This window comes from Nymphaea colorata, chromosome 13, assembly GCF_008831285.2.
Source record: "Nymphaea colorata isolate Beijing-Zhang1983 chromosome 13, ASM883128v2, whole genome shotgun sequence".
Classification (NCBI taxonomy): domain Eukaryota; kingdom Viridiplantae; phylum Streptophyta; class Magnoliopsida; order Nymphaeales; family Nymphaeaceae; genus Nymphaea; species Nymphaea colorata.
Window position 1 is genome coordinate 632492 of NC_045150.1, and position 18266 is coordinate 650757.

At 37.1% G+C, this 18266-nt stretch overlaps 1 protein-coding gene and 1 non-coding gene across 2 annotated transcripts; one reads left to right on the forward strand and one right to left on the reverse strand.

The window, feature by feature from the left end:
* Nucleotides 1–722: 722 nt before the first annotated feature.
* Nucleotides 723–794, forward strand: TRNAD-GUC (transfer RNA aspartic acid (anticodon GUC)). The gene has a single exon. It is a non-coding gene; the product is annotated as a tRNA-Asp (tRNA).
* A 2964-nt stretch (nt 795–3758) lies between these two features.
* Nucleotides 3759–16308, reverse strand: LOC116266626 (protein KTI12 homolog). Its single transcript, XM_050081080.1, has 10 exons — nt 15939–16308; nt 12921–13024; nt 11542–11598; nt 7531–7616; nt 6563–6648; nt 5009–5124; nt 4887–4937; nt 4675–4785; nt 4277–4445; nt 3759–4149 (listed from the first exon to the last, which is right to left on the reverse strand). Exons 1-9 carry the CDS (start codon nt 16084–16086, stop codon nt 4290–4292), a joined length of 915 nt encoding a protein of 304 aa, XP_049937037.1. The 5' UTR covers nt 16087–16308; the 3' UTR covers nt 3759–4149; nt 4277–4289.
* Nucleotides 16309–18266: the final 1958 nt, after the last annotated feature.

Genomic DNA, 18266 nt, shown 5'->3' on the forward strand with positions numbered 1-18266 from the left:
TGTTTTTTTCAAGGATTCGGATACATGAACCATGTATTTGACCCCGAACACCTCCCACCCTCTTGTTTCCATCTCCCCTTAAAAATAGTGTTGGGTCAGTAGGTCTGGCTGTGGGACTTACTCAACTGCTATCGATGAAGAGATCAAGTTTATGCCATCGTAATTTGGGGTTTTATCTAAGTTGTGGAAACTAATTCTATAAATTGACAAAATGGTAACATATTATTTCATTTGGTAATAAAGTTAAACACTCTGACGTGTTGGTTTATTTCTGCCTTCCAAAGTTCTTTTATTTCCTTCCAAAATTCTTTCTTATGTGGGTTTTTACCCAAGTTGTATAAACTAATTCGACATGTTGACAAAGTGGTATCATATTATTTATTTGGTAGTGAAGTTAAACCTTATGATAATTCAATTATTGCCTTCAAAAATTATTTATTATGTGCATATTTACCTGAAATAACGTTTAAAAGAAAAGTTACTCGTCTCAGAAAAATGATATCTGACCATTTTTTATTTATCAAGTTAGCAACATTTTGTTGTTTGATAGCTTTTATAAAACTGCACAAAAACTTTGGGTTCTCATGAATAGAGGTGAACAGAGGCTTGGAATATCCTTTTGTTTTTGAGTTATCATCTTAATTTTGGTATCAAGCAGGGATAATTACCCAAACATGACTTGGGAATTTCAATAATTTTAAAAACAAAAACTAAACATGGCAGTCGTTGTAGTATAGTGGTGAGTATTCCCGCCTGTCACGCGGGTGACCCGGGTTCGATCCCCGGCAACGGCGTATTTTTGCTTTTTCCTATTGAAAAAGGTTGAAAGTTTGCTGCTTTTGCTATTGGCAATTGCACCCTGTCCTTTTGCTCAAATGTCTGAGTCTAACCCTTGAGGTCAAAATTGTCATTTAAAAATTAGAGAAATTTGGAAAAACACATTCACAGATTTAGTGACTATAAAAGAATGCAAGCTAACTTGTTGAATTACATCTGCATTTTGCACCATTAGTAGAAAAGACAACCCTGTTATCACAGTCTTAAGTTGGTCTCATTAGATAAAATGTTTAAAATACCTTTCATATATACAAAGTTCTTGTTGATTAGATTGAATCACCTGTAATTATCCCAAGTCAAATCCACATCGTTTTTTCAGTTAATTGGGGAGGTTAATGTTTCTATTTTTCATTAATGTTATAAAGCAATGAAAAATGTTCGTTGTACTTGCAAAATCAGAAAATTCCATATTTTTTTAAATTACGGAATAGTCATTTGTATCTATTTTAATAGTTAAGTCGACATCAATAATTAATATTTTTATTCTGGGAAAACGTAAGCGTCTTTTTAAACAATATAGGATAGTTAGCCGTGTTTTTAGTTATTGCTTATTCTTCAGCTGCGTTTTTGAAAAATTTCTCTTACATTTTTTTTCAATTAATTTGTCTAATGTAATATTCGTTTGATCTCATGGTCCCCATACCAATGTCTCGATTTTATAAGAAAGAATTACATAGAAAAAAAGGAAAATTTAATTAAACTTGTGTGCAAGCCAATTTGTTTAATTTAATGCCAAATAACACACAGACATTTAGATTTGTATCTCCTTTATGCGTGGATCTTATGGAGTGGACTATAGCCAAGTCTTTTACCAATCCGACTTTGGATCCATTTACCTAGATCTGGTAAGGAAATCCAGAGCCCATTATCAGATTCGAATTCCACGTGCAGTTCTGAAACTGAATCTCAATCTGAGTACTGTATTTTATCGGGATCTGATAAGGAAGCTGCCTAATTGCATGAATATGCGGAGCAAACAATTTGCTAATCAGATCAAAATTTATATTAAAAACCAGACTTGGTTTTAGAGTCTGATTTCATATCCAGATCTGGTCATATAAAATCTGATAAAGTCAAATTCAGATTTGACCCGAACCCGAACTGTTTTCATCCCCAGCAACGGAGGTCAGTCACCATGGGCAGCAACAGGATCATCATTATGTCTTCTTGGTTGGTTGCTGGTTGACCCAAGAACGAAAATGCTCTCACCGTTTTCTCCACATTCAGTTCCCACTATACAAGTTGAGCGGTATTTACTTGTTTTAATTTTGTAACGGGTATTCGAATTATATTTGATATATTTTAGGCATTACGAGAAAAAGGACCCTATTATCTGCAAAGAAGTTAGACTAGGCCACTTCTCTTTGCCAATAGAAGCTTATCCTGGAACCAAATCCATCTCTACACAAGCACGCGGTCTCTCTCTCTATCCCCTCCCTAGCATCAGGTGGCCTCCTTTCACGTGTGCACTTGATGCATGCATGTGCTGTGAGAAACCCGAAGGTTCCTCCAGCCAAACCCAGTTAAAAGAATCCAGTATATATATATATATATATATATATATATATACTTCCTTCTATACACATGAAAGACCATTCATAATAAAAGGTTTCTCCGCGTAAGTAGGCAATAACATACTTCTTTTTATGCATGATAAGAGATGAGACTCTAAGCTGAAATTGATTGGGTCAATTGCTGATAAGCAGTCTGTCAGCTGGTTCAAATTTCGTTGGAGCTAGCAGTCTACTTCACACACGCAAAGCCGTCATATGCAAGAACCAGTGGGCGGAAGCATGGCCTTGGGGTGTGATGCCCTTTTGCCCTAAGTGAGCAAGTCTCTCAACCCTGGGTGGATTCTTCCAAGTAATTTGAGAAAAAAAGCGTAAAAGCATTATGAACATTCACTACATCAACATTTAAACTTTTATTTACAGTATTGCCCTACAACAAAGCTCCTGTCTAGTTGCAAAGGAAGTAGCTGCTTCATTATAGTTATCACATAAATAGGGTACAGCCATTCACAAAGCAAAAACCAATATATAGATGTTTTTGTTATATCATAAAATAATCCCACACAACAAGTGTGTCATGTTTCCTACATTCCAATCATATGCAAACATGTTGACACCTCACATGTCTGCAACCATATGCAGACATGTTTTGATGTAATAGTGTATCCCCGTATTTTCGCCAAAACTTTACTTCACTTGATACAAACCGGCTGTAATGAGGTTAACTTCTCTAATCCAGAGACCCTAGGTTCAGCAGATCCTTCTACCCACTTATCTGATTTGTCTGTGTGTGTGTGTGTTGCGAGAGGGAGAGAGAGAGAGAGCCATCAAAAAACTCCATTTGACAGTACTAACACCTTCCCAGGGTAAGAAATCATTGTTGTATGATACAACAGAACAATATCGTCAGTCACATGGCGGCAAAAGCAGTTCGGGTGAGAAATTGTGCATGATTTGAACCACAACGACCATGTGTGGACTTAGACAACATGGAGCTGCAACCAACAAGCCCCGTAAACGCCATTTCAGAGTCGAAACGCCCCAGCTGCCTACTCAAGCATCTGCAACCATTCGATCCACAAAAGTATTTTATCTAAAAGGATTCCTTTCTCAATTTTGTCTGCGCCATCCTTGTGCAAGAGCGATGTGTTCATCACAAAAGCCCAGAAATAGATTGAGGTACAGAGGCACAACTGCCCATTTGTAGCAAAAGCAAACTATCAATTTTAGCCTTCTTCTTCTTCCTGAAACTTTTACTCTTCCATTGCAGACAAAGTCTATTAATCAAAGATTTGATGCAGAGCTCAAGCATTTCCGTGGATAAGTGAAGTGCAAAGCATGCATGCAATACATGAGGGGAAAAAAAAATTCCTAATGCATGACATGAAACAACAGTAATAATCATGGCTATTTTTCAAGTCAATAAACACATTTTCTTCTTTGTAGCAAGTTTACATACGAACAGGCCTTCAAACATATAAGCAGATGCGTTCCTGCAATAGAAGCATCATCTGTCAAATGACTGAAGGACTGCATATTGTGTAGCATCAATTTTTATGTATCGATTGAACAGGTACATATGGCTCGAGCATAGCTTTGAATAAATATTACAGCAAAAGAAAAGAAGCCAACAAACAAAATAAAATTTTCTGCATACATGAGCAATCAAGAAACACATGCAACCCTTTTAAGTTACTAAACGCCTGTTGCTCCTTCATTTTTACTGTCAAGATGCAGGACAGCCCCGGACCAGAATTTGCCAATTGGTTGGCCTGGATAAAAGTGAGATATTGACACTTTACTGGCATAAAATGGACAAATGGTAAACAATCTTAGAACAAAACGTCAATTTATTGGCAGAACAAAAAATAGTAATAGAGGAGTAGAGAAAGAAGAGCATAACATGCTGGAAAAGAGAGAATCTTCACCTACGTGTCTTTATCATGCAGCCCTTATTTCCCTGTTCAAATAATCTGCAAACATTCTTTTGACACTGTCTGCATCTGAAGGTGGAGGAGGCCCACTCAAACTAGTCTGTGCCGTTAACTTTATAAAGGTTTTCCTAAGCCGACGCAATTCTGGCAATCCCACAGGCCTCTGAACAGTAATGTGCTCAACAGAGTCAAGGTGCACATAGGAAAGATATACTAGCTTGCAGACATTCTCTGGTACCATTTCACTTCCAAAGCAGGTCATACAAGTGGCAGGATGGAAATTGCAGAATTTCAATAAATACGCCTTGAGAAAGGTTCTAGCATTTAATTTACAAGGTTCAAAATTCAAACAGCCTTATACAAAAAGATATAATATAAATATATTTAAAAACATTACACATAAAAGAAAAGGATATAGTTGGTAATCCATGACCAATGTTAATCCTATTTAAGGGTCCACCAAGCCCATTAGACTGCGCCTCTACAATTGCATTTATCACTTCCTTCAATTTCCAAGGGAAGTACAATGCTAACAAATGTGAGCCAGCAAGACAAATATTAAGAACAAACAAAGAACCAAATAGGTTTACTTCAATTATCATACCTGTGTTGCTTGATCCATTTCATAAAGTGAATTAGCATCAGACATACGTGCCTACAAAATGAAGGACTGAATTTAAAATTTATATTGCAAGTTTAGAAAAACATGTCCATTAAGGTGCTTACATTCTGAGTAGCAATAGTTGGCTGGAGAACATGAACATCCCTAGATTTAGTAGTTGATTTTGCTGTCAAGTAAGAGACAGCATCTGTGACAGCTGTAGATGATTCGTTTATCCCATCTGATAAAAATGTTAAAAATAAACTACATGATGACCCAAACCTTTAATAATGTAGCTCTGAAACAAGATCTCAAATTTCAAAATGATGAAGCGCCAGATATTGCACAGATAAATGGCATATGATTTTGAGCAGAATAAAATCTAACAAGACAGCAACAATATCATAAGATCCTTCTAACCAAATGTGTATTCCATAGCTCTCCAAATAATGAAATTATGAAACTTTAAAAGTTAGAAACTTGACCATTTGAAATACTGAAGCACAATGTGTAACGAGAACACCACTTACCTAGTAAGTCCAGCTATCACATTCGAGGACTATATTCAACTTTCAAACTAAACCTATGTAGTCAAAAGAGCTAGGTGGGCCAAAGTGTGGAACTTCAAGGCAATGCCTAGATGGGGGCTTAGGCAGGCCGAAAAGTAACAGGAAGAAAGAAAATGAGAAAAAGAAAAGAATGGGAGAAAAAGGAAAATAAAGGAAAAGTAGAAGAAAATGAGAAGAAGAACAACTTTTCTAAGTCTGTTTCATCAAATTGGGTGGTACTACAGTCCAGTCAAAAGGGTGGTCTCCTAGGGCCTAGGGGCAGGAGGCAGGGACATGAATGTGCTTTTGACTACAAAGGCCTAAACCCCACAGCCAGCTTGTTGGAGGATTCCAGCAATTGGTTGCTAAAATAGTATAATAGTATATAGGATGGTCTTGACGAGACCTGTTACTGTTACAGATCCCTAGAACTATAAGAATTATAAGCAGCAGAAATTTTCTACAAAATAAAATCACCCGTCCTTTAGAGGGACAAGCATTATTGCTTCCTACAACACATTCATACATGGACAATGGTTATGAGTAAATGAAAGGATGATGGAAGTGAACATGAAGCAAAGGGAGAAATCAACATCAAAACAATGCATTGGCATCCATGGGGATTCTAGGAAGCAGCTTGAAGTGGGAAGTGCACTGGAAGCAGGAAAACATATTTCAGAAAGGAAGCGGTTCTCCTGGTATCCATGACTTGGACAACAAGCAAAAGATTAAGATCTCCTACATGATAATTCCTAAAACCCTTTACTTTCCTAAAGCGCTTAGAAAAACAATGCATTGGCATCCATGGGGATTCTAGGAAACAGTTTGAAGTGGGAAGTGCACTGGAAGCAGGAAACATGTTCCAAGAAAGGAAGTGGTTCTCCTGGTACCATGACTTGGACAACAAGCAAAAGATTAAGACATCCTACATGATAATTCCTAAAAGCCCTTACTTTCCTAAATTCCTAATCCAGTAAGATCAGCACTAAGGCACCATTAAATTGGCTATTTGGGGGGGAAACCAATCCATCACTAGGTCCTTGGAAGCTTCACTACCCAGAGCCAGATCCAACAAGGACCTGAAAAAAAAAAAAAATCACCATTGACCAATCACTCAAGTCCATGGATTACCTTTAGATGGGAACAACTCAAAAAGTGGGTAATCCCAACGATTGCGTCTATCTGGCTTTTCAAATCTTCTTATCAGATCATCAAGCCTGTGAAAGAAAAATGCTAGAAGTTGTTAGATTATATGTAAAAAATTCCCAATTCCACCCATTTGCATCAACAAATTAGATTTTACACATTTGAAAAGATAAAAACAGTTACATAATTTGGGCATAATGGTAAGATAACATCCAGAGAATAATTCAACCTTGAAACAACTATTAAAAGGCACTTATCCTATCAAAGAGGCAATAGATGGAGATAAAAAAGAGGGGAATTTGATTACCTTTGACCTTAGATCCATAGATCTGGTGTAGCATGCCTTTGCTGATGTGGCAAAAAATCCACACAGAAATGGTTCATCAAAATAAAAAAACCCTAAACCTAAACTTAAGATCCTCATTTTGCAAAAACACATTTTTTTTGAAAAAAAGTGAACAAAACGCGATAAATTAAATTGCTATTTAAAACTTAAAAAAAAGCACGTTTTTTTTAAAAAGAAAACGTTAAAAAAACAAAAACACGTTGTTTCCCTTTTTTCATTTTTTTAATGCTGGCAACAGTTTTTTTTTCATCTTCTATTTTTTATTTATTGCAAATCTACTTATCTTTTGATGTTTGGGTTATTAATTTCTCACTTATTTTTATTTTCCCCTTATTTTTAGTTTTTTTTTTTTAATTTTTAAAAATTTATCGTATTTTTTCCCTTTTTTTCAAGTTCGCCGTATTATACCCGAGAAAAATCTTGCCGAAATTCCGAAACGTTTTTTGTGACTATGATTGACAAAAGGTCTAATGTAAAACCAGAAGGCAGAGGTCTGATTTCAAATCCATGAACCCAAAAAATAACATCCTGATACAGAATCTACTTGTGAAAAAACTACACAAATGCAGTTGGCATACATCCTAGAACTGTAAGTGAACACACTTACACCTTATCACTGTACATAATCTTTCCTCTATCACCACGCTCCTTGTTCCACTTTCTACACTCATCTTCCTCTGTATCACAGTATACCTGTTCACAAAGAAAATTAATAAGGTTCAAATATCTGTATAGGTAATCTGATTAAATTAGATAGCTGAAGAAACAAATATATAATGTGTTAAGAATCTGCATAATCCTCAACCCAGAGTAATTATGGCATGAAGCTGGGTGGGTCAACACACAGGTTCAAGATGTTCCAAAAATCCAAGCATACATAATTACCTGCTGGATGTAATATAATTGCAAAAAAAAAATCACATGCATTCTTAAAGACAAATTGATCTTAAGCTCCAAGGAGATACAGATGCAGAAGTCATCCTGTCCTGTCTATGCTTTAAATGGTGTATTTTTACTAGATTTAGTAATATGTCAGCCTTCTGGTGCTTTCTTTATGACATCATAGTTGTATAAAGGCCACATAAGCATTACATGTTTGCATAACCTTCTGTTCTATATACTTTATGCTCTCTGAGCATGCCCTTCGCTGAAGTATGTTGCAGCCGATCTGACTAATGTAGTAAACATCAGTGGCGGTTCAAGCATGCATGGTGCTATCATGATCATTTCAATAGTACATGGGATGCTGGAAAAGCAACAATGGAATCTATTTTGTTAAAGGTATACATATGCGATCTAACTGTGCCCAGGTCACCTAGACTCCAGGGTTAGGTGATGAAGGCATTTGCAATGCCTAGACTCACCTTGGCACACCCAGGCACCTTGAAAACTACTGTTTCTATATATATATATGTATATATATATATAACATTTTATAAAATCTAATATAAAAGAATGGAAAATAAGGACGTGCGGGCTACCAACATGCATGAGAGAGAAGAACTAAAAAAAGTGGACCTCCAGATCTGTAATGCAACTAATGTATCAGGTATATAACAAACTTGTTCTCTTCCCCTGCCATTATCCTTTTTTTCGGTTCTTTTAAATGTCTGTTCATTCCTTTTTCTCCTCATGCCATCATCCTTTTTTTCGGTTGATGTGACAGTCCAATTTCCCCTTCTTTTTCTTCTCTGCCTTCTGCCATTGTCTTTTTTCTGGTCTTCTTCTTACTCCATGTTTTCTCCTTCTTTTCATGCTAACTGCTGCCATTTATGCTTTTTTCCTTTTTCCTTGTCACATATTTTTATCCTCTTTCTTCTCACCCTAGTCCTTATGTGAGTGCACACTACTGTTTGTGTGTCTGTAATGCACACACACACACACACACACACACACACACACACACATATATATATATATATATATATATATATATATATATATATATATATATATATATATATATATATATATATCTTAGAGAGGAATAAAGAGAATATTTATAGAATTAAGTGAGAGAAACAAATGTGGACTTTTTATAACCATACTCTTGATTTAATTAGAAACTTAAAAAATCTATCATTGGTTACCATACAGAGGCAGACAAAGAGATTTATGGGACCATTTATGTTTAAGATGTAACTAGAAAATACCCAATTTGGGCCATTTATAGTTTTTTCTGTAAGGCTGTCATTTTGTTTTGATCAGTGATTATTCACTTAGTATAATTAGTGGCGGTTTTTCGCACTAGGAACTAGTGCAAGTCTTCTTTAATAATTGTCAACAACAATTTAGGCATTTTAAAATATTTCAAATTCTTTAATGTAGATATTTGTAAATGCTTTAGAGAATAGCATGGCATTTGGAGATTATTTACGAAATTGTGCCAAGTCCAGAGCACCAGTACTTTTTTGATAAATACACATTGAATAATGGTACTGAGGCCAAAATGATGATGAGCTAATAAAAATTCTGTGACCAAAATAAAATTTCGCTTCCCAATGGTCCACATACATTGTATTAGGTAGTAGGATGCAATAAAATAAAATAAATTTTGATAGTAAGTCAAATTTCGAGAACATCAGTATATTTTGCAAGCTCTAATTGTATGAACAAACAATGATATGCATTGATTTTTTAGAACATTAGGATGGAATAAAATAATGATTTTGATAGTAAATCAAAGTTTGAGAATGCCAGTATATTTTGCAATCTCCAACAGTATGAACAAACAATGATGACCATTGACTTTGAGAACATTATTTTTCAAGCTATTGATGATTATGATTGTGTTATTTTTTTACAAATTGACTGGTGGATCATATTTTCTTAGAAATGGCTCATTTTGCTTGTAGAATTTAAAATTTAGTGTTGCATTAATTAGTTTTTATCTTTTTTTTGTCTTTACCACTTAAAGTGCTCAGTCCTGCCTAGAGGTTTTAACACCATAGATTGCACTTCAAGATATTAATGAGGAAACACAATTATTAGTATCTTCTTTCCTATGTTGCCTTTATACTTTTTCATCTTCAATGCTCCATTTATGCCAATTTTCAAGATATTCACCAACATATTCAATAGATTAAAAATCTCTGCACACAAACATTTTCCATGGAATGAGATCCATATAATGAGATCTATGACATCACTTTTAAAACTTGTCATCTTCATTTCTCTCTCATTTTCTTCATTTGGAGTTATTAAACCACCTTTAGTCTATCTTCGGTCCTAATGAGAAAGGAAAAATCTTCCAAGTATTTTTTGTTTCTTCATCCTGCTTGCTCCCTTTCTGAGTTTTGTCACTTACATGTTCTAGACCTAGACCTCTTCTAGTTAGCACAGGTTTCTTCAAAATAACAATAGCATACTAGAAACAACTATGCAACTGAGACCGATTTTAGGGAACTTACCAAGGACAAAAACATATTAGATTTAAAGTTGAAGAGCATAAAAACAATATTTTTAAACTTATAGACTGCAACTATAACAGAAAAAACAAAAAATTACTTAGAAGAGTTCAAGTGAATGGCATCTTTATAGAGAAACATAAAGTCCTCAAAAGAAGCATGCATGCAACAACCATAACATCATATGAAAAGAATGGTAAGACCATGATTGCAAGATTTAAAAAATTAGATATGAATAGATAAAACTTAAAAGACAAAAAAAAAAGAACATCCTGACATCTCGGCCTACAGCAGGACATTGCATCTACCAAAACAGCAGCTCAGCCAGTCTAAGCCAGGATTTGTATTGTATTTCTTGCATTCATCCACATTGGTCTAGGTCAGCACGTTATTCATCCTTCCCATCACATTACTGTTGCCCAGGTGATTCAAGATTCACATGCAGTTGGGAGCTGGACTTAATCTTAATTTTTATACCGTTGACTTGCCTGGCCCGATTCTTTAGTAACTGAGATTTGAGCAGGCCATGGTCCAATGACCACCCCACACCAGAATGATATAGAATTTATTTAATCAAGAACTGATTTTAAATATCTGTGAGATTTTAAACTACTATCTTTGTGAAAGAAACATTCATTGCATATTTAACTGATTGACTAGTTTTACTAGCTTGTCTATATTAATCAAACTATCCATGTTAAATACTAGTTTAGTTCCATTATTTGTGGTTGTGATTCTTTTTCCACTTTGGCTTCACCACTTAATTATAAACACCACTTCCTACGTAATTGAGCACCATCTGATGAAGTCATGAAAATCGCTTTTATTCTGCACTTCTTGGCTCTTTCTCATAGGATCGGTTCTACTGTTTCACCTTTAATTAAAAAAACTGCTGAGTTGCCAAGTTGGCTCAGCCAACAAAGATATGACCAGAGAAATTAAGTTCAAAATCAGAATGACTTTAAATCTCATGTAAATACAAGAAACTGGAAATGGTTAGCAACCAATGAATCTCAGAGGACAACAAAGTAGGTTGTCTGATTTTGGTGCCCAAGAATGATGAAATAAATAGACATCATTCTCAGTGCTTTAAAGAGAAAATGTTTTATATATTGCAAAGAAATTAAGAAAAGAATGTGAAATTGATTAGCTGGTTACACAAAGGTGTTACATATGAAGAAAAATGATGGGGCATGAAGTGTAACACATACCACACAATATTTTATGCCAGCAGCTCGAGCTAGGCACCATAATTCATATCTGTAGCCCTGCATAAGTGTAGAAAGCAATACTATAATACAGGCATCTTTAGACTAAATTAACATGAAGAAAAATGGACAAGCATGTAAATGGCAATAAAATGAGAACACCACAGAAGCTAATCACTAAGTCACTAGTTCAAATTCAGACCTGAAGATCAAGGATATGCATATTCCAGAATTCATTAAAAGAAAGTCTTTTAAATATTTCTGAACCAAAGAAATTAGTTCAAAAATAATGATCAAGGTTACACCATGCAGATGAAAACATCAAATAACATAATCTAATAGAAAAGAAACTTAAATGGCTCACACAAAACCAGGCTCAACTACAAAAACAGAGAAACATGTGCCAGCAAAAATTCATGAATAATGTGTTAGAATGTGTGTATCCCTTCTATACATACATATATGTATATACATTACATATATTAGTCATCTAATATGTGTCATATATACATATATATGTATTTTATAGGTTTGGGTACTTAGGATATTTATGTAAATTTTTACCTTCTTTTTGTCTTTTTATTTTCTGTATTTTTCCTGTTTTACCCCTGCCCCTTTCTGATTTTATCCAAAGGGGACCCAAGGGGAGACTAGTCCCAACGGCTAGAATTCTATAGTGTAGATTCTCTAGTGTAAGGTTATGGCTTTTTAGCCTACTTTATGTATCTCTCATTGTGATTAATTTAAGTTCTTCTTCACCTCTTGTTTGAGGGCTTGTGAGTTTGACTTGTTGGTGGAAGCTTCAAGGCTGATTTGCTTCAAGTATTTGTCTCTTTGGGCCTGATTTACATAATGCCCAAGCCATCAAACCTCAGAATTTGAAAGCTTCAAGCTTCAAAAATATCAGTCTTCAAATCTTGGCATATACTTCTTGTGACCATGAAATCTTAGAATTTACAGACATCCAAGAAGGCTTTGCTGGAAAATTATATGGCCTTGATTGTGTTTTAAGAAGACTGTGATGCATTTGACTTGGGGTTAGGTTATGATTGGCAGAACATAACCAATTATATGATTTTCTGCTTTCTACGTAATGCCCTTTCATGGAAAAGGAAACTGACAAAAAAAAAATCGAAAGAAATAGATTTTGTATGACTCCTACAGGACAATAATTTAAGTGCTTCCACTTTTAATAATGAGAACGTGAGAGCCAAACTTCCGAAAAGTTGAACAAACTGCAGCACCAACAGTTTACACAAGCATGAACCACCTAGATGCAAAATTGCTTCAGTGAGGCATAAAAGTAACTAGAAATGTCTCTGGCATAAACACAGGAAATCACAAACCTAATTGCTCCTGAACACTCAGAGAGATTAATTCACCTTAATGTTATTCAAAGAGTCAACTATGACAATGTTGTCCTTCGACAAAGATCTATCAACTTCAGATCGAAGCACCCCTCTCAAGTTCTTCTCTGCTGTCATGTCTAAGAAAAGAAGATCAACTATTATAATCATAGTTTTATTCAAGCACAGGGAGAAAAAGACAACATGAGACCTTTACATGGTTTATCACCAAGTGTCCTTTGAGAAAGTGAAGGAGAAAAAGAAGGGGAGGGAGGAATGCAGAAAGCTATTGGTACTCATCCTATCTGCCCAACATGCATTTATAACTGATGATACTGACAGAAATGTTCTTAAAGCCAATTCATATGGTGAATCACCTTTCCAGAAAAGAATCAGAATAAATTTCTACGGAAGTTCTAATAACAAACAAAAATGAGAAGTAAGAAGGACATGATGAAGTGGAAAAAAATCTGTTGAGTCTCAAGTTCAACCACGAATCAGGTACAGTATCAGATACCAGATTTAAAACATAGAAAAACCTTTCTAAGTTAGCCATACTGAAAGGTACCTTTTTCCTTGTTAAACAAATTTGTGATACATCATAATCCATAAGGGCTAGGAAGCTTTGAAGGATATCTTTTTATTAAGAAAAAATGAGGAAATGGATGTAAATTATGGGATAAATAAGAGGTCGTGGTGAAGGATGCAAGATGAACAACAGAAATATGTTCTCCTAGTATCTAGTGGTAAAACATGTACCTGGTTATGCTGCATATAGGTCTGCACATATTATTATGTGGATACATATACATCTAGCATATGTAAAATACAGTTTGCATTTTCTGTATGTTTTCTGTTCGTTCTGTATTTTGGGTATTCAGTTTTTGTTTTTCTTCTTTTCTTCTGGTTTTCTTCCTGACTATTAAAAACTAGTTGTTTTGAGGTTTCCCCACCTCCCTTTGTACATGTAGCCGATACCACAGTATAAAAATGTTCATGTTCTTATACTTTTCTTCAACAACACAATCAGATTATTCATCTTCAGTGTCTCAAGTGTGTTGCCATGGAGTTTTGTTGTTTGTGACAATATAATCCATTCTCTGTTAGTCCTTTGTGACTAATTGTATCTTGCAGAAACGGTAAGATCAAGACTTGGATTGAGGAAAGTCCCATTTCATGGAATCAGAGTCAAGTTGTTAAGGACTGCATTCTTGCTGCAGCCACTCATGTTGCCGCATTAGGAAGTGGATCATCCCCATGACCTGCTATGAAGAAGCTTCAGATCAAGTATTCTTCCTCTCGTGATACCCCCATCTTATACAAGCTCAATGATTTCAATTACATGACACAGGCCTGTGGTGTGGAGAAGCATCTTCATAGCAGGAGGCTTTGGAGATATGTGAGTGGAACAATGTTAAAGTCTCAACTGAATCTAACGAAGTAACAACTGACAAAATGATGGCAATAACTGAAAAGGAAAAAAGAAAAGGCTCATAAGAGAATGAGACTAGATGGAAGATTGGGACAATCTCGTCAAATCATTTATGGTTATGAAGACCATAGATATGAAGCTTGCATCTCATCTTCTGAAATACAAAACTGTGGCGGATAGGTGTGAAGCTCTTTAATGATTCAGGTAACTATTTAGAGTTTCCCATTCCATGGTGGCAACTGGCAACGGCCAGAGTCATGCTAGGATGTAAAGGATGAAGTGATCAATAAAAATACAGATGCAACAGACCAATGATGAGACAAAAGTGTATCCATCTGTTTAACTTTGCAGTATATGCAATGGCTTCAACACAAGGATAAGATTAAACTATTGATTTGTCCACCATCACGAACAGTGACTATCTTGTGAGAAATATATCACAGGAGCAGTTTTACAGTTCCATTTTCATGCATCAACTTAAATTAAATACTAGGGAATCACAGACAGCATACACGTTTCATCTACAAGTTTTTTTGTCTGTCATGGCAAAGATTTTCTTTTAACGTATTTGTCATAAGATTAGTTGGTACGCAGGGATCAAGCATGCTAGTTCATTTTATCTGATGAAGTTCATGGGTGCTGTTCCATTATCATTGCAGACTTTACTTAGGTGCCAGGGTTGAGGACTGACTTGTAAACAAATGACCACTTTCAAATTGGAATTTGGAACAGATGCAATTTCTCAGACAATCTCGACAACTTTAAACAACGAGAATATTGTCATTTAGCTACTAATAAAAGCATAATTTTGATGGGTATCATAAAAGACAAATAATCTGGAAGGATTAATTTTATTGTGCTTCAGGATTGTCCGCACATGTACTCCATAATGCAGCACTCTTCCTCAGGTGGTCACAACCAATCGACAGATGAGCGAGCTTATAAGTGTAAAGTTAGTTTCTCATTAGGAGAGTAGACTTTACAGGATAGAACCTTACTTTCTAACCATACAGAAGGTGGAGAAAATCCAATACACAGATAAACGATTACTAACTCCGTGCCAAAACTTATACCTTCGTTTGAGATAAAACAAACTATGATGATTTCCTGTTAATGTCCGATTTCACATACTTCCGCTTCACCCTATACAGCTGACGGCACACTACAGCTCAAAAACTTATTTTCTCAGTACCCTAAAGTACAATTACCATCGTCTAGCTCACGACTTCAGAATTAAAAAAGAGAAGGAGAGAGAGAGAGAGAGTGCAAATGGCACAGGTGTCTTGATTCCATCACAAACACCAATTGGAATAAATGACACGCATAATAAGCTAAGCTAAGTCTTTCAAAGTGGAAAGCCTAAGGGGTAAAAAACTCTGATTCAATTAAATTGTAGGGCAACTGGAACCAGTAACTGTAAATTCTCAGTGTTTCAAAGGATGGCATCGTAAGAACTAAAAGTCCCTGCGGGGTTCGAATTGCAAAAACCCAATACTACGCATGATCATCATGACAGGCATTCGCCTTCTCCAACCTGCTTTTAGGCACGACTTACACCGAGCAGATGGAAAGATAAAGGACAAATTCAGAGAAAAAAGGAGGATAACAAGAGAAAGTCCTACCAGCATAGGCGACGTTCCGGTCGAGATGAAGAGAAGACTCGTCGATGAGCCTGACCTTGAGGTCTTGCGATCGGAGGATTCCAGCGAGGAGACAAGCTGCCATCGACTTCCCGCTGCACGGCTGGCCGCACATCACCACGAGCGCCATCTTCGATGTCTCGCTTGGACAAACTCTTCCTCGCCGGAGAACCGACGAACGTGGCACGGAAAGAGACAGGATGCTCGGCGACGCCCTAACGGCTCAAAGGAGGGCGGGAAGGAAGCGAATTCGCGGGAGCATCAAAACTCGCAATGACGAGAGGTTTAAATAAAGAGAGGTTGCGTGAGAAATAGGAAGATGGACAACCCCCCGGATTCGTAGAAACGGGAGTGTTGGATTTTCAGGATTTTCTCGGACATTTCAAGTTCCACAAAATTTAAGCGTCGCAAATGTTGCCGACCCACTATTATGCCAAGCTAGTAGAAGGATATGCTGTCAGTTTATGCATTGCTTGGAAAACATGTAGGATTCAATCGAACGTTAAGTCAAGCAAAAAGCAATGCACGTGGAATGTGCAGCGCGGCAGTGCAGCGATAAAGCATATAAATGCATCATGGTCATCAGTCCCTTTGAAAGTGCAAGTCTTTCGACCAAGCTAGTAGAAGGATATGCTGCTTGGCCAATTTATGCGTTGCTCGAAAAGCATATGAGATTCAATTGAACGCTAAGTCAAGCAGAAAGCAATGCACGTGAAATGTGTAGTGCGGCGGTGCAGCGACGAAGCGTATAAATGCTTTATGGTCATCAGTCCCTTTGAAAGTGCAAGTCCGTCATTGGAGAATCAGGTAGGTTCCCCACGCGTAGCATTTGGATGCGCAAGGTGTTGCGCATAGGTTAGGGGCAATTCTCCTAGTGGATGCATATGTTGCGTCCACAACCGCGTAGAGTCACGCGGAGATGCGTAAATGAATGCTCATCATCGAGTACGGCGATGGACGGCCGCCTTACTTAATGACATATAGTCGTCAACTGGCTTCAGTTGGGAACTTCCTCCTAAGGGAAGTGTACCCCCACCCAGATTTCGTATGAAAGTAGATAGACACTTGGAGAAATGACGATGTTCTAACAGGGCCTCATGGTCACGACTTGCCGATGGTATACAATAGGATAAACTTAGGTGATGCTGTGTCGAGTGCGTAGCACTTCTCGTTTAGTCCACAGTCCCAAAATATAGATGAACGCTTCCGCTAACTCAAGAGAGAGTCGAACTGGCCGAAGACTTTGGGAAACCTTTGGCGCTGCGCGGGCCAACTATGGCTTGAAAAAGTCAGCCTGTGACAACAGATGGATGTGCGTCTCCATATACACGTGTGACGGTGGTTTGGCCACGCCGAGGCTACCTGTAGAGCTCTACAATGAGTCGAGGGCTCGATTCATGCTCGCTTGACTCGTTTATAAACGTGTCCAACTCAAGTATAAATTTATGCTTGATAAATGAGACATGTTTAAACTCCTCAGCTAAGCTCAGCTTGGCTCGACTACATAAACATGTCACAAGCTAGAGATTTGTTGTTGCAAAGTTTTCCCTTGGAGGATATTTGGATGCAAAATATGTGCACTATTTCTTTGAATTTCCTGTTAGATAGTCGAGTTAAAAAGGTTAAATGAAGACGGAGACAAGACAAGTTATTGTGTTGTTGAGTCAAGCTCAAACCTATTCTATGAAGTTCGACTCAAACTTTTGTCGAGTCAAGTTTGACTTGGCTCGTGTGCACCCCCAGTTGTTGGGTTGGTTCGAAGGTTGTGTAGACTAGGGCTTAGGTCGGGCCAAATCAGCTCCAGGGTCGTTAGACTACTTGGAACCATGAGCCAGACCAACTAAAAAGTCATATGAACCAACCAAACCTTGCCATAGCAAAGACGACAACTGTTCAGACAACACCCCAAAGCAAGATTAACCCAAATACAATAAACCTGTCCTCAATCACATAACTCACAAGAATAGCTCTCACATGCAGTGCAGTGAATCAGTGTGGTCCTCGAGCACACCAATGAGAAGTGAGGGAGGTAGAAGCTAAGGAACAAATGGAGGCTACTCGGCTAGGCCGAGTAGGTGCTACGGTTAGGTTGAGGAAGAGTTGAGCTTAGTGGTCATGCACCTATGGATGCAACTCCTGAGGGTTTGGCCTCCAACTGGTCCACTTAAGGTGCTACCATTTCCCTAGGGAGCTGGATAGCCAAGGCTGCAGGTGGCTCGGTCGGAACGAATGGGCGACATAGTAGAGGCAGATGACTAGGTTGTGGTTGAGGGTGATTAGGGGTGGCCAAGCATGAGGGACGAAGTCACG

What these genes read in the sequence shown, in the direction of transcription:
- LOC116266626 (XM_050081080.1), bottom strand. Translation starts at nt 16,086, where the DNA reads ATGGCGCTCGTGGTGATGTGCGGCCAGCCGTGCAGCGGGAAGTCGATG. An exon ending in CTGGCATAAAATATTGTGTG is followed by an intron (nt 7,617 to 11,541) that starts GTATGTGTTACA and finishes CTTTGTGAACAG; the next exon opens with GTATACTGTGATACAGAGGA. An exon ending in TGAGTTGTTCCCATCTAAAG is followed by an intron (nt 5,125 to 6,562) that starts GTAATCCATGGA and finishes CATTTTTATCAG; the next exon opens with ATGGGATAAACGAATCATCT.